The sequence below is a fragment of the Bubalus kerabau genome, chromosome 18 (genome assembly GCF_029407905.1).
Source record: "Bubalus kerabau isolate K-KA32 ecotype Philippines breed swamp buffalo chromosome 18, PCC_UOA_SB_1v2, whole genome shotgun sequence".
Classification (NCBI taxonomy): Eukaryota; Metazoa; Chordata; class Mammalia; order Artiodactyla; family Bovidae; genus Bubalus; species Bubalus kerabau.
In genome coordinates this window covers 15,762,269-15,775,508 of record NC_073641.1, presented here as the reverse complement: position 1 = coordinate 15,775,508, position 13,240 = coordinate 15,762,269, and the positions used below count along the sequence as shown (strand labels likewise).

The following is a 13,240-nucleotide window of genomic DNA, read 5'->3' as shown; positions in this document are numbered from 1 at the left end:
GGCTCTTTAGTTTCTCTTCACTTTCTTCCGTTAGGGTGGTATCATCTGCATATCTCATGTTGTTGATGTTTCTCACAGTAATCTTGATTCCAGCTTGTGATTGCTCTAGCCTGGCATTTCACATGATGTACTCTGCATATAAGTTAAATAAACAGGGTGACAATATACACCCTTGATGTACTCCTTTCCCAATTTTGAACCAGTCTGTTGTTCCATGTCTGGTTCTAACTTATGCTTCTTGACATGCATACAGATTTCTCAAGAGGCAGATCAGGTGGTCTGGTATTCCCATTTCTTTAAGAATTTTCCACAGTTTGTTGTGATCCACACGGTCAAAGGCTTTAGTGTAGTCAGTGAAGCCTTAGTAAATATTTTTCTGGAATTCCCTTGCTTTTTCTATGTCCAACAGATGTTGGCAATTTGATCTCTGTTTCCTCTGCCATTTCTAAATCCAGCTTGTACATCTGAAAGGTCTCAGTTCCCGTACTGTTGAAGCTTGTAGCAGGCGTCAAATGAGTAATGTGCTTAGAATAGGGCCTTGCACATGGTAGGGGCCCAATAAATGTGAGCTACTACTACTGTTTAGTAACTGAATATAATAACAAAAGAGAGGGCACTAATAAATATCCACTTTGAAGTGCCTGCATTAAGAATGTTAGGTTAGAATTTACTGCTAAAGTCTGAATTTTTTTAAACAAAATCTTTTTAAAAGTCTTAGCTCTTACAGGTAAAACCGCTTCCACTCCCTGTGACTTAACGTGATCTTTGCTTTATCTGTATTTTTCTTGACACTTGCCTTGAAGTTTTATCATAATTTCATTATTTGACAAACCTTTATTAATTACTTACTGTGTGCCAGGCACCGTGTTATAGCGGTGAAGAAGAGAAAACAAGAGGTTCCTACCTCAATGCTGCTGCTGCTGCTAAGTCGCTTCAGTCGTGTCCGACTCTGTGCGACCCCATAGACGGCAACCCATCAGGCTCCCCCGTCCCTGGGATTCTCCAGGAAAGAACACTGGAGTGGGTTGCCATTTCCTTCTCCGATGCATGAAAGTAAAAAGTGAAAGTGAAGTCGCTCAGTCGTCTCCGACTCTTAGCGACCCCATGGACTGCAGCCTACCAGGCTCCTCCATCCATGGGATTCTCCAGGCAAGAGTACTGGAGTGGGATGCCATTGCCTTCTCAATAGACCTTACATTTTTGGTAGGGGAGATGGAAAGAAACAGGTAGGCAAAAAATCATAAGGTTAGGGTTAATAAATGTTACAAAAGAAATTAGCAGGGAATGTGGTAGAAAGTAACTTAGTGGGGGCAGGTTGCTAAGTTAGAGAAACTGGTTCTTTCTTAGTTGATGACTTTAATGTTGATCTCTACTTCTGCAAATCAATTGGTTTCTGACTTCTAATGTTGTGTTGAATGATTGTTTACCTTTTAGTGCTATATACTAACACATGTGTACACATCTGTATATGTTTCTATAATATTCACCTGTATATATATAAATTTTAAACCATAGGTTCATATGGATGCCCCAAATTCCAGTCCAGTACCAAAGGTTTCATTGTAGCCTTATCACTTTTCTTATTTGTACATTTTTGTCTCCAAAGGTCTGAAACCTGTCTCTTGCTACCCATAATGTATATATTTTTTGTTTAAACCTGATATATACATAGAAGTTTTAAAATGCTAATCTGTACCCTTGCCAAAAAGCAGATGTTCAAGAGTAAAACATTTGTATGCCATTCTTTTTGTTTTTAGCTTTTGTTTGCCAAACTTAAATTGGTTCTTACTTTTCCTTTCCCCTTGGTATGGTTGTGTTCATTTGCAGTAGAGTTAGGTTCATTTGATGCTGTATGAATTCCATTTTGGATTCCCCCTACTTCAGGGCTGATTTATTTATTTTCAGGTGTGTGTTTGTATGAACCATTACTCTTTTCTAAGCATCAGAGAAATGTGACATCTCTACAGAGAGATGTGTACAGAGAAGTGTCACTCTCCTTTCCTTGCTCCTTCCTACTGCCTTGCTTCTGTTCCCCTATTCCTTCTACCCATACTCACCCACAGCCTGTAGGTAACCACGTTCACTTGTATTTTATTCTCTCTTTCTTTCAAGGCTGATCTTCAGACAAGTTCTCAGCGTTTGAATCTTTCAGCCTCTAACGCTGCAGTGGCTGAACTTAAACCCGATTGTTGTATTGATGATGTCATACACCATGAAGTAAAGGAAATTGGAACACACATGTAAGAATTAATTTTACTGCATCTCAAAGGCTTTTACGTATAAAAGCCTTTATCTGAAATTTTTGCTTTATTTCCACTTATTATCAAGCCTGGAAAATTTCTTCAGGAGTTTTATGTGCCATGTTTACATGTTTGCCAGAAACAGACTTTAAACAAAATGTTTATTGTGTAAGGGGAAAAAAAATGTTCATTTATCTCTAGTTTTATTTTTGCATCTGTAGTCTGACTGAAAAATAAAAATCCATGCTGCAAACCTTTAAAACCCAGGTGGTACTCTAAAAATACTTGTAGAGTATGTTTATTCTTTTGAAATGCTAACAACTGATGTTAACATTTATTTTTAAATTCACAGCTTTTCAGTTCTGGGTTTAACTATATAAATACACTCTATCCTGAGAGTTCAAAAGTAGAGAACCAAAATAAAACAAACTATGAGAGGAAAAAGAAATGTCAAATTCTGTATCCCTGGCCTGTGTAGGTATTGGAATGTGAATGCTCTGTTTTTCTTTGTCTGAGAGGCAAAAATGAACATTTCAGAGCTACCTAAAGTAATTTTAGATTTCTCTATCTGCCTTACCACTCCCACATATAGTTGATTCTCAAAGTCCTATTCTTGTTAATTATCTCTCAGTAGCCTCTCTTCATCTCTTCTTACATCACCATTTCTGTTTCTCTTTGTTGTCTTAAAGAAGTACATATAATATTATCTATCATTTAATTCATTTTAGTAACAAGTTCTGTTTAGGCACTTTTTAATGTATATTTTGGGCTTCCTTGATGGCTCAGACTGTAAAGAGTCTGCCTGCAATGCAGGAGACCCACGTTTGATTCCTGGGTCTGAAAGGTCCTCTGGAGAAGAGAGTGACTACTCCAGTTTGCTTGCCTGGAGAATCCCATGAGCAGAGGAGACAATCCATGGGATCCCATAAAGTTAGACATGACTGAGCAACTAACACTAATACATATTCTGTGGTTGGTATAAGCTTTGGTGTCAGATTTTCTGGAATTCAGATGTTAGCTCAATCATTTATTTAACTATGTGATCTTGAATAAGTCACCTAACACTTCAGTGATCTCCCATTACCCTTAGGAAATTCTGACTTTATATAGGTTTTGCAGAGCTCTCCATACCTAATCCTTACCAAATACTCTAGTTCCACCTTTCATCATACTTCGCTCCCACTTTACACTGCGGTTATATTGGACTGTTTTACCTCTGAATTCCTCCACAACTTGAAATGTATTCTTCTCTTATAAAGGAATGCCTGTGTCATTTTGTTTAGTTTAATTTTACTTCTTCAAATATTTTTCTATGTCTTTTGTACTTGAAATTGTTCACTGAGTGCCTGCTGTTCCCATTAAAGTATGAATTCCACAAAGTTGTCTGTATCCTCAGAATTTAGCAGAGAAATAGTGGTCAACATTTGTTGAAATTGAGTTTATTGAAATGATAATAAATGTGTAAAATCCCCATTTTACAGAAAATGAGACTTTTGTAGAATTAAATAGCTAGTAAATAATGGCATGGAGCTCAAATCTAGCTTCAAAATCTGTACTTTGTTTCCAGCCGTGAGTACTAGGAGAGCAGGTGTTGAGTTTTGATCAACTCTAAATCCCTAGCACCTGGTTTAGTACCAGGTACAAATATAAAAAAGAAATTAAATTACCTATAATGTCACCTCCTAGCATAACCACTATTAAGATATTGGTATACTTCAGTCTTTTTATGTGTATATATAACAGATACGTATAAATAAATAATATTTTATAAAATTTTGATAAAATTACCCCATGGTTTTATCTTTTTTAATGCACCAAGAACAGTTTCCCACTTGAGTCAGTATTCTTTGAAAAAATTCTTAAAATGATTTTATCTACACGCTTGGACTGTGTACTGTAATTTGTTTACTCTGATGTTAAACTTTCCGCTTGTTCAGTTATAAATAACACAGTGATGAACACCTTAATATCTCCTGTGATGGATCACTTGAAATGGGTTTACTGTAGAAGCATGTAAGCATTTTTAAGACTCCTTTCCTGAAGGATTGTTTTCTCAATTTTTATAACCAGTAGCAGTATAAAGAGAGTCCGTTTCTCTAAACCCTCAACAACCGTGTTATTTCTTGGAAAGAATTTTTGCCAGATCCTAAGATGGGGAAAAATCTTAACTCATTATTGTAATTTGTAATTTGTTTCTTCGACTACTTGTAAGGGTGAACATTTTCACATTTTTGTTAGTATATCATGGTACTGTGATTTATATATATATTCTTTTCTCCTATTTTGAGTGAGATACTAATGTTATGCCTACAAAGGTTGATATTGTTAGAAGCCTTTTATCCCAATATGTTGTCCTTTTTTAAATTTTGTTTTAGTGTCTTTGATTTATCCAGTTTGTAAATTTGTAGAGGTCATCCTTTCCATTGGATTTATTAAAAAGCCTTTTCTCATCTTGGAATTTTTTTTTTTAATTTGTATTTTCTTCTACTTTATGTGAACTTATTTTTAATATTCAACTGTTTAGTTATCCTGGTATTTATTTTGGATCATGCTTCACTTTTTGAAGAAAAAGTTTCTGACTTCCATCTTTAAAAATGGTATATCTTATTTTACTAATCATAGCTTTCTTGTTCATGGAAATATATCTATATCTACTGAAACTTTTTTTCCTGCTCTAGCCTCATTTGACTACACTTTCACATCATTGGTATATTTTTCAAATTTGTTGATAGAGTTGAAATGTAGATTAAGTATTAAAAAACAAAATTGAAAATGATTCAGAAATTATTAAGACATCTTTCTGTTTCAGCTTGGTGTGTGCAGTGAGTTACACGACTCAGGGTGGAGAAAAAATGTATTTTAGAAAATTCTTCAAGTTTCAGGTATTAAATCTGATGGTGGGAAATTGTGTTTAGGTGCCTTCCCCCTGCCACCTCAGCCCCCAGGAAATTACAGCTATTTATCTGCAATAAAAACAGACTCCAAATAAAGCAAATACCCTAATGTTTTTGAATTTGTCATGTTACTAGCAATCTAAAGTCAGACTAAGTTAAATAAAAACAGAAATTATCATTGGCAGTATAATGTTTTTATTTAAAAAAAAAATTGTTTGGTTTTCATGCCTTGACAAAACATGCAAGAATCCAGAAGATGGATAAAATGACTATAAAGTCCAGACAAAATAAGTGTCAATAATATCAGATTTCTAAAGAAATATTTAAATGAAGGATTATTGATTTGAGTTAAGTGGACCAAGCTTCCTTCAGAGAAATCATGAGTCACTGAAATTGCAGTTAGAAGTTTTTATTAATACACAGTTTTCAAAGTCCATAATCAAAGAATAATTTAAAACCACTGTTTTAACGCATCTGTGTGTATGGATAGGGAAATGAGAGTTATGTAGATCTAGATATGACACTATATATATTTTTCACTCCTCTGTACGTTGAAGAAAAAGTACTATCGATGGGAAGAAAAAAATTGCTATTGCTTTGTTGTTATTGCTTTTGTTATCACTCATCTGTTTAAGATTTTGCATGCCTTTTAAAAGAAAATAAAAGGTTTGATTGCTTATTTTGATAAATATACTTTGTGATAAATATATATAGAGAAGAATACACAAACATATGTGTTCAGTTTAGCAAAATACTGTGAAGTGTAAATCCATATAACTCATGTAATTGTCACCCAGTCAAGAAATTATGGTAGCTTTTTTTAAAATGCCTTCGGTATTGTTTTTGTTTGTTTTTGTTTTTACAAGAATATTGCATATCCATTTGAAAAGTCTATTACAATTAAAATTGGAAAATGCCTTTGACAAGCATAAACCCAAGATTTAAAAAAAATAAACAAATGGCCAACCAGCAGTGTAAGAGGGTTCCCTTTTCTCCACACCCTCTCCAGCATTTATTGCTTGTAGACTTTTGGATCGCAGCCATTCTGACTGGTGTGAAATGGTACCTCATTGTGGTTTTGATTTGCATTTCTCTGATAATGAGTGATGTTGAGCATCTTTTCATGTGTTTGTTAGCCATCTGTATGTCTTCTTTGGAGAACTGTCTATTTAGTTCTTTGGCCCATTTTTTGATTGGGTCATTTATTTTTCTGGAATTGAGCTGCAGGAGTTGCTTGTATATTTTTGAGATTAGTTGTTTGTCAGTTGCTTCATTTGCTACTATTTTCTCCCATTCTGAAGGCTGTCTTTTCACCTTGCTTATAGTTTCCTTTGTTGTGCAGAAGCTTTTAATTTTAATTAGGTCCCATTTGTTTATTTTTGCTTTTATTTCCAATATTCTGGGTGGTGGGTCATAGAGGATCCTGCTGTGATTTATGTCGGAGAGTGTTTTGCCTATGTTCTCTAGGAGTTTTATAGTTTCCGGTCTTAAGTTTAGATCTTTAATCCATTTCGAGTTTATTTTTGTGTATGGTGTTAGAAAGTGTTCTAGTTCCATTCTTTTGCAAGTGGTTGACCAGTTTTCCCAGCACCACTTGTTAAAGAGATTGTCTTTAGTAAACCAGAAAGAAAAATGCCAATACAGTATACTAACACTTATATATGGAATTTAGAAAGATGGTAATGATAACCCTGTATGCGAGACAGCAAAAAAGACACAGATGTATAGAATAGTCTTTTGGACTCTGTGGGAGAGGGAGAGGGTGGGATGATTTGGAATAATGGCATTGAAACATGTATAATATCATATAAGAAACAAATCGCCAGTCCAGGTTCGATGCAGGATACAGGATGCTTGGGGCTGGTGCACTGGGATGACCCAGAGGGATGGTACAGGGAGGGAGGTGGGAGGGGGGTTCAGGATGGGGAGCACGTGTACACCCGTGGCAGATTCATGTTGATGTATGGCAAAACCAATACAATATTGTAAAGTAATTAACCTCCAATTAAAATAAATAAATTTAATTAAAAATAAATAAATAAATGGCCAAATGATAATAATCTTCTTTGATTGGTATGCTTTATTCAACTAGGTTCTCAAACCATTGGATGTGAAAACCAAATTTTACAATGCAGAGGTAAGTGTGAGCGCCTAATGGGATTTCATGTTCAACATTAAGATCTTATCTGACTAAAATTCTCATTTATTATATTTCTTTTCATATCAGAGTAAATTGCTGATATGACTACAAATTACTTGTGAAAAATGAGCATAAAGTTAAATCACAAGTGATTAATTTCACTGCAGATCTCTTTTAATCTGCTGTTTTCAATTTACATGGAATCAATATGCCTTGATTTTTATTCTTATTAACTTTGAGACTTTCACTTCCTTTCATTAAATGATGACCCTATGCTTCCATTTAATAGTTGTTGTTCCTGTCTAAAAATATTAGCAATCTGTTAAATATTTATAAATGTGGTTGTGATATTGTAAAAATTGAAGTAGTAGATCTAAATCTGCAAAAAATATTTAATATTTATATAGAAAAATATTAAGTAGAACTCAATACATTAAATTCTTTGTCCTGAAAAGTCAGTGTGAGATTGCTAAGTTTAGTGAATGATTTGAATTTCTCCTTAGGAGAAACAAATTTGGCAAAAATATAGAAAGGAGTAACTTTTAGAATAGAAGATTATCTTCTGTTCTAACAAAAGATATAGAATACAATTTGTTATAAGGAAAAGGTTTTATTGCTTGAATTTATTTTACAAAATTCTATTTTATCCTGGTATCTAGAATTCCAGAAAAAACAGATTTCCTAATGGGCCTCTTACTCCCGAAAAATCATGTGTTTCAGATCATAATGATAAACTCAGAGATATTCAAATATCAGATCAGATCAGATCAGCATTTTGAAATGCAAATTATGTCTGTTACTTAAAAACCAGGTGATAAGAAATTTGTAGTCACCTGTCAAATTTGATAATATTATTTTTACCATCAGCATCTCAGAGTTTTTATTCACTATAAAGTCTGTGCTACAACTGGGCATACCAAAACATCTAAGATAAGGAACCTAACTCTGAAGTAAAAACCTCTCAGGAGAAAAGAAAAAAGTGCATAAAATAAAAAAGTTACTAGTATAGTATATAGTGAGACTAGAGAGACTGGTACAAAAAAATGTGCTACAGGAACTCTGGGAATGAGATTCTGGACTAGTCTAAGAAAGCTTCACGGTAAAGAAAGAGAACTGCCTCCGAGTCCAGAAGGAATAGGTACTGGAAATGTGGTGTCGGAGCAGCGAAGGCGTTCCAAGCAGAGCTGCAAGTGGAACGTTGAGTATGTAGTGAAGAATATACATATCACTATTTGATGGCAGGATTCAGTCTCATCAAGGAGATTATTAGATGTTTAAAGAGTTGATGTTTCTTTGTGGGGAGGGATAGGAGAATTGGGATAATACATATTTGTTTTACCTTTTTTTGTTATTAGCAATATATGTACTTAAATAGTCTTAATTTATTATTTTGCTGGAAAAGCTTTCATTCATAGTATGAGGGGAGATTGGTAACTATTCTATTAGAAAAAATAGTTTGGAAAATTAAAAACAAATATGTAGGTGGGTCTTTTTTTTCCTGTTATTGACTCCTAGGAAAGCACATACTAAACTATTTTAAGTTTTCTTTGTTGAAATATGGTGGTACATGAGGGTACTTGTCAAGTAGTTTCATCACACCAATATTAAGGGTGAATTGCAAATTTTTTTTAATTGCTAATAATTCCATAAATAACATAAAAGTAACATACTCCCCAAGAATAAAGGAAGAAACCCACAAGTTTACCACAGCAAAAAGTAATTGGTTCTTCATTAACCAGTTTTCTCTTTCAGATTTTACTCATTTATATATAATATTCTGTTCTTATAATCATAGTAACAATTTTGCTTTTTCAATTAACATTACATATAGACATGATCTTTAATGTAGACTTTGCCAACAAACTTCAGCTAAAAAATTTTCATAAAATTCTGAATTTTGAAAGTGACATTTCTTTAAAAATGAGGAGTGAGCAAATAGCATTTAGGATCTTTCTAATACATTAGGTATTACCTATTAGGCAAACTAATACTGTCCTGCCTGTGGCATAAAGCAGATTCTTTTAACCCCAACTAGGAAATTTGGGAGTTAGTTAAGCATACTAGTTTCAATAGTTTATTACACTATTCCACAGACCTTACCTGACAACTATTGTTAGCCCCACATTTGTCGCAAACATGTTTTTTTATGCTGCATCTAAAAATACTATATGAATCACCAAAAGGAAAACAAGTTTAAGAAAGCTTTGCTAGGGGAAAAAAATGATATAAGAAGCTACGCTTCAAACCTTTGGTTACCTGCTGAGTACAGTGCTCTATGCCAGGTACTGAAGAGAAATAAATATAAACTGAACATCTTCCCTATCCTCATAGCACTTAGATTTAGTGGAGGAGACATAACAGTCCTTCCCTGGTGGCTCAGGCGGTAGAGTTTGCCTGCAGTGTGGGAGGCCCAGGTTCAATCACCTGGGCGGGGAAGATCCCCTGCAGAAGGAAATGGCAACCCATTCCAGTATTCTTGCCTGGAAAATCTCATGGACAGAGGAGCCTGTTGGGCTACAATCCATGGGGTCACAAAGAGTCGGAAATGACTGAAGTGACTTAGCACTTGATATGACTTGATATCACAGTGTAAGCACCCCCACCTACCCTGATCATGAAGTGTACTTATACTCTGGGAACATAGGTGAAAAATGATTGCCAGCTTGATGTTTGATGAAAGAGCTGACATTTGAGATGGCCTGTGGGAGATAAGCAACTTTAGCTGCTGCTGCTGCTGCTAAGTCGCTTCAGTCGTGTCCGACTCTGTGCGACCCCATAGACGACAGCCCACCAGGCTCCCCCGTGCCTGGGATTCTCCAGGCAAGAACACCGGAGTGGGTTGCCATTTCCTTCTCCAATGCGTGAAAGTGAAAAGTGAATGTGAAGTCGCTCAGTCGTGTCCGACTCTTAGCAACCCCATGGACTGCAGCCTACCAGGCTCCTCCGTCCATGGGATTTTCCAGGCAAGAGTACTGGAATGGGGTGCCATTGCCTTCTCCAACTTTAGCTATATACATATATATATATATGAAAAGACGACGAACTATGAAATCTGTTCACTCTCAATTGTTTGGAGTGGTCTAGTTCAGCATTCCCTGAAGTGTAAGATCCCATTATTAGATAAATTTAGAAGAAGCTATACAGTATCTGTCCTGAATGTGGCAGATATTTGTATACCCATCCTAAGTAATCTATGAAGAATTACAAAGTGGTAAGAATTTAAAGAATTATAAAGGCATGGGATTTGCCTCTCTCCCCCAAAATACGCCCTTGAGTATTTGCTCCTGTTTAAGTGTTCACCTGCAGTGTTCTTTCTATTCATTTAACCTTAGCAGTTTCACCTTTTTAGAAAAATGATTTGTCATATTTCTTTGTGTTACTTTCTGTTTACGTCCTTGTTTTACTAATGCTGTCTTGTTTAGTAAATTTAAAAAATGCAGAAATGCATTTTATTTTAAAGTTATTCTTTTCCTTTAACATTTAATCTGATTTTTCTAATTTTTCTTTTTATTTTTCCATTAGAGTGACCTCAGTTCTGTGGTAATTTGATTTTTTATTATAAATTTATATGCTTTTCTTACTTACCACTTTTTGACTTTGCCTAATTAATCTCTCCATACAAAACATAGTGGAAAAACAAAGTTAGTTGTGAATATACTTATGTGACTTTGAAAATATGTATATAATTTGTACTTTTTATATTATATTGATTGTTTTATTATATGAGAAAGTATACGTCAAAGACTAAATTGTCATATTGAAACAATTACATTCTTATATTAGTGTGTTTTCTGTAGATATTTTTTAAAAGAGGCCTTGTTAGCCTTGTTTAAATAGCCTTTGAATTTTCAACATCTTAACATAAAATATCCTGTGATCCTTCACATCTTTGAATGAACTGTGTAGTTGAAATTAATCTTCAAATGCACAGTGGTTTTAGTCTTAATTCTGGGTCAGGTAAAGATGGCCCTTTAACAATAAACTGAAGAAAATTAAATTTTCCCAAGTTGGTTAAAATCATATTTTCAAATTTCTGTTTAATATAAGCAACATTTGTTTATAACATTATATACACAATAAAAACAACTGCCTTAGCACTGAATTCTTAATTTTTTAAATGTCAAGTAACTTTATACTAACTGTTCAAACTAACTTAATTTTCCATTATGCTGCTTATTTTTCCTTTCATTTTATCTAAGCTCTTCTAAACTTATGCAGAAATTGAATTTTTAAATTTGAAATGTGGGTCTATGGTTATTTTTTTTTAAGCAATGGATTGATGGGATATATTTACTTTTTGTTTTTTTGAGAAAAAATAACAAAATGCCTTTGAATGTGTACTTTCTTTTAAACTGATAAATCATTGTATTTCTATTTTATTAGGGCACATGTACCCAGGACAAAAGAATCTGTTTTGTTTTAGATAATAATACATTAAATTATAATTCCATCATTATATTTTTGCAAATAATTTCCATTTTTATGGATTTAGTGTTAAAAAAGCTAAGTGCCAACATTTTTTGGTCATAGTTTATTTTGTTTTATTTCTGTATATATATTACTATGAAACTTTTTGAATAAAGTAATTCTAGAATATCCTTAGTATACCATTTTATATATGTTTGTATCAAAAAAGAGGCAAGTTGTCTGTTATCCTGCGATTATATACCCCCCAAAATAACAAAATAGCATAAAAGAATGTTTAGCATAATTAGGGAATTTTAAAAATTATGTAAAGTACATATGTAAATTACCCCATGACTGAAATACTGCTGTATCTGTCAGTAAGACTACAAAGTACCTTTTCTTTGATTTAAAAACTCAAAGATTTCAAGTATAACTCACTTTTTTTTTTTTTGCCCTGAATATACACTTAACAATAAACTGGGAAATCACTAATGAACACTAAAATAATTGCTTTATAAAGTTAAATCCTATAAGATTATAAAATAGATTATTCACTATACTAATTTGAAATAATAATGAAAATTAAGTTAAATTATGCTGAAATAGTATAACAAAGACCTAATTATCTTAACACATTTCTGAAATGCTAAGTGCACAGGTGTATTCATTATCCTAGATTGCATTTTCACATTTGAATAACTTACCAGAAAATTTAAGATATATGTGAATGAAATTCCAGTTAAACATTTTTGGATGTCAATTCAAAAAATATTATAGTTATCCCCCATCCATTGTTTGATAACTTATCAGTTGACTAACACTTGACTTTGCCCCTGTTAATTATGTTAGGATAAAGATTTCTTTTCTTGCATTAATTATGATAACTTTGATTTGCAGGCATGAACTAATCACATTTATGGTTAATGCTTTTTCTTCAAATAAATTAGATATTGTTGTTGAGGTAAATACTTTAAACACCATCATACTTTGGTGGATTTTTTTTTTTCAGACTGATGAAGTATTTCTTGAAGCCCAGATTCAGAATATTACAACCTCACCTATGTTTATGGAGAAAGTTTCATTGGAGCCATCTATAATGTACAATGTAGCAGAATTAAATTCAGTCAACCAAGCTGGAGAACGGTAAATATGAATTGTGAACTATTTGTTTTTATTTTAAAAGACATGAATTTTTCTATCATTGTTACTCTTGGGTGATTTATGATTTTTTTAATTAATAGACTTTATTTTAGAAGAGAATTTTTAAATTTACAGAAAAATTTATCAGAAGGTGCAGCGTTCTCATGTGCCCTCCCCACTTACAGGGCCCCATACTGTTTACATTTTAACTTGGTGCATTTTTTACAATCAGCGAATCAGTATTGATACTTACTATTAACTAAAATCCAGTTTACATTCGTGTTCACTTTCTGTGTTGTGCATTCTATGAGTTTTGACAAATGTAATGACATAGCCATCATGACTTTACCTTCTAAAATAATTTCACTGCCCTTAAATTCTCTCATGGTCCATCAGCTCTCCCTTCACATAAAAATAAG

The 13,240-nt window shown here is 33.5% G+C and overlaps 1 protein-coding gene across 6 annotated transcripts in view; it reads left to right on the top strand.

Moving 5' to 3' along the window:
• Positions 1 to 13,240, top strand: part of TRAPPC13 (trafficking protein particle complex subunit 13) — a 33,871-nt gene that overhangs the window by 14,685 nt on the left and 5,946 nt on the right. For 4 of the 6 annotated variants that reach the window (XM_055554458.1, XM_055554457.1, XM_055554461.1 and 1 more), the window contains 5 exons: positions 2,113 to 2,240; positions 5,050 to 5,122; positions 7,227 to 7,271; positions 10,797 to 10,814; positions 12,691 to 12,824. In XM_055554458.1, coding sequence (XP_055410433.1) covers positions 2,113 to 2,240; positions 5,050 to 5,122; positions 7,227 to 7,271; positions 10,797 to 10,814; positions 12,691 to 12,824 — 398 coding nt within the window. The remainder of the gene's footprint in view (positions 1 to 2,112; positions 2,241 to 5,049; positions 5,123 to 7,226; positions 7,272 to 10,796; positions 10,815 to 12,690; positions 12,825 to 13,240) is intronic. The other 2 variants (XM_055554460.1, XM_055554459.1) reach the window with 1 other exon arrangement.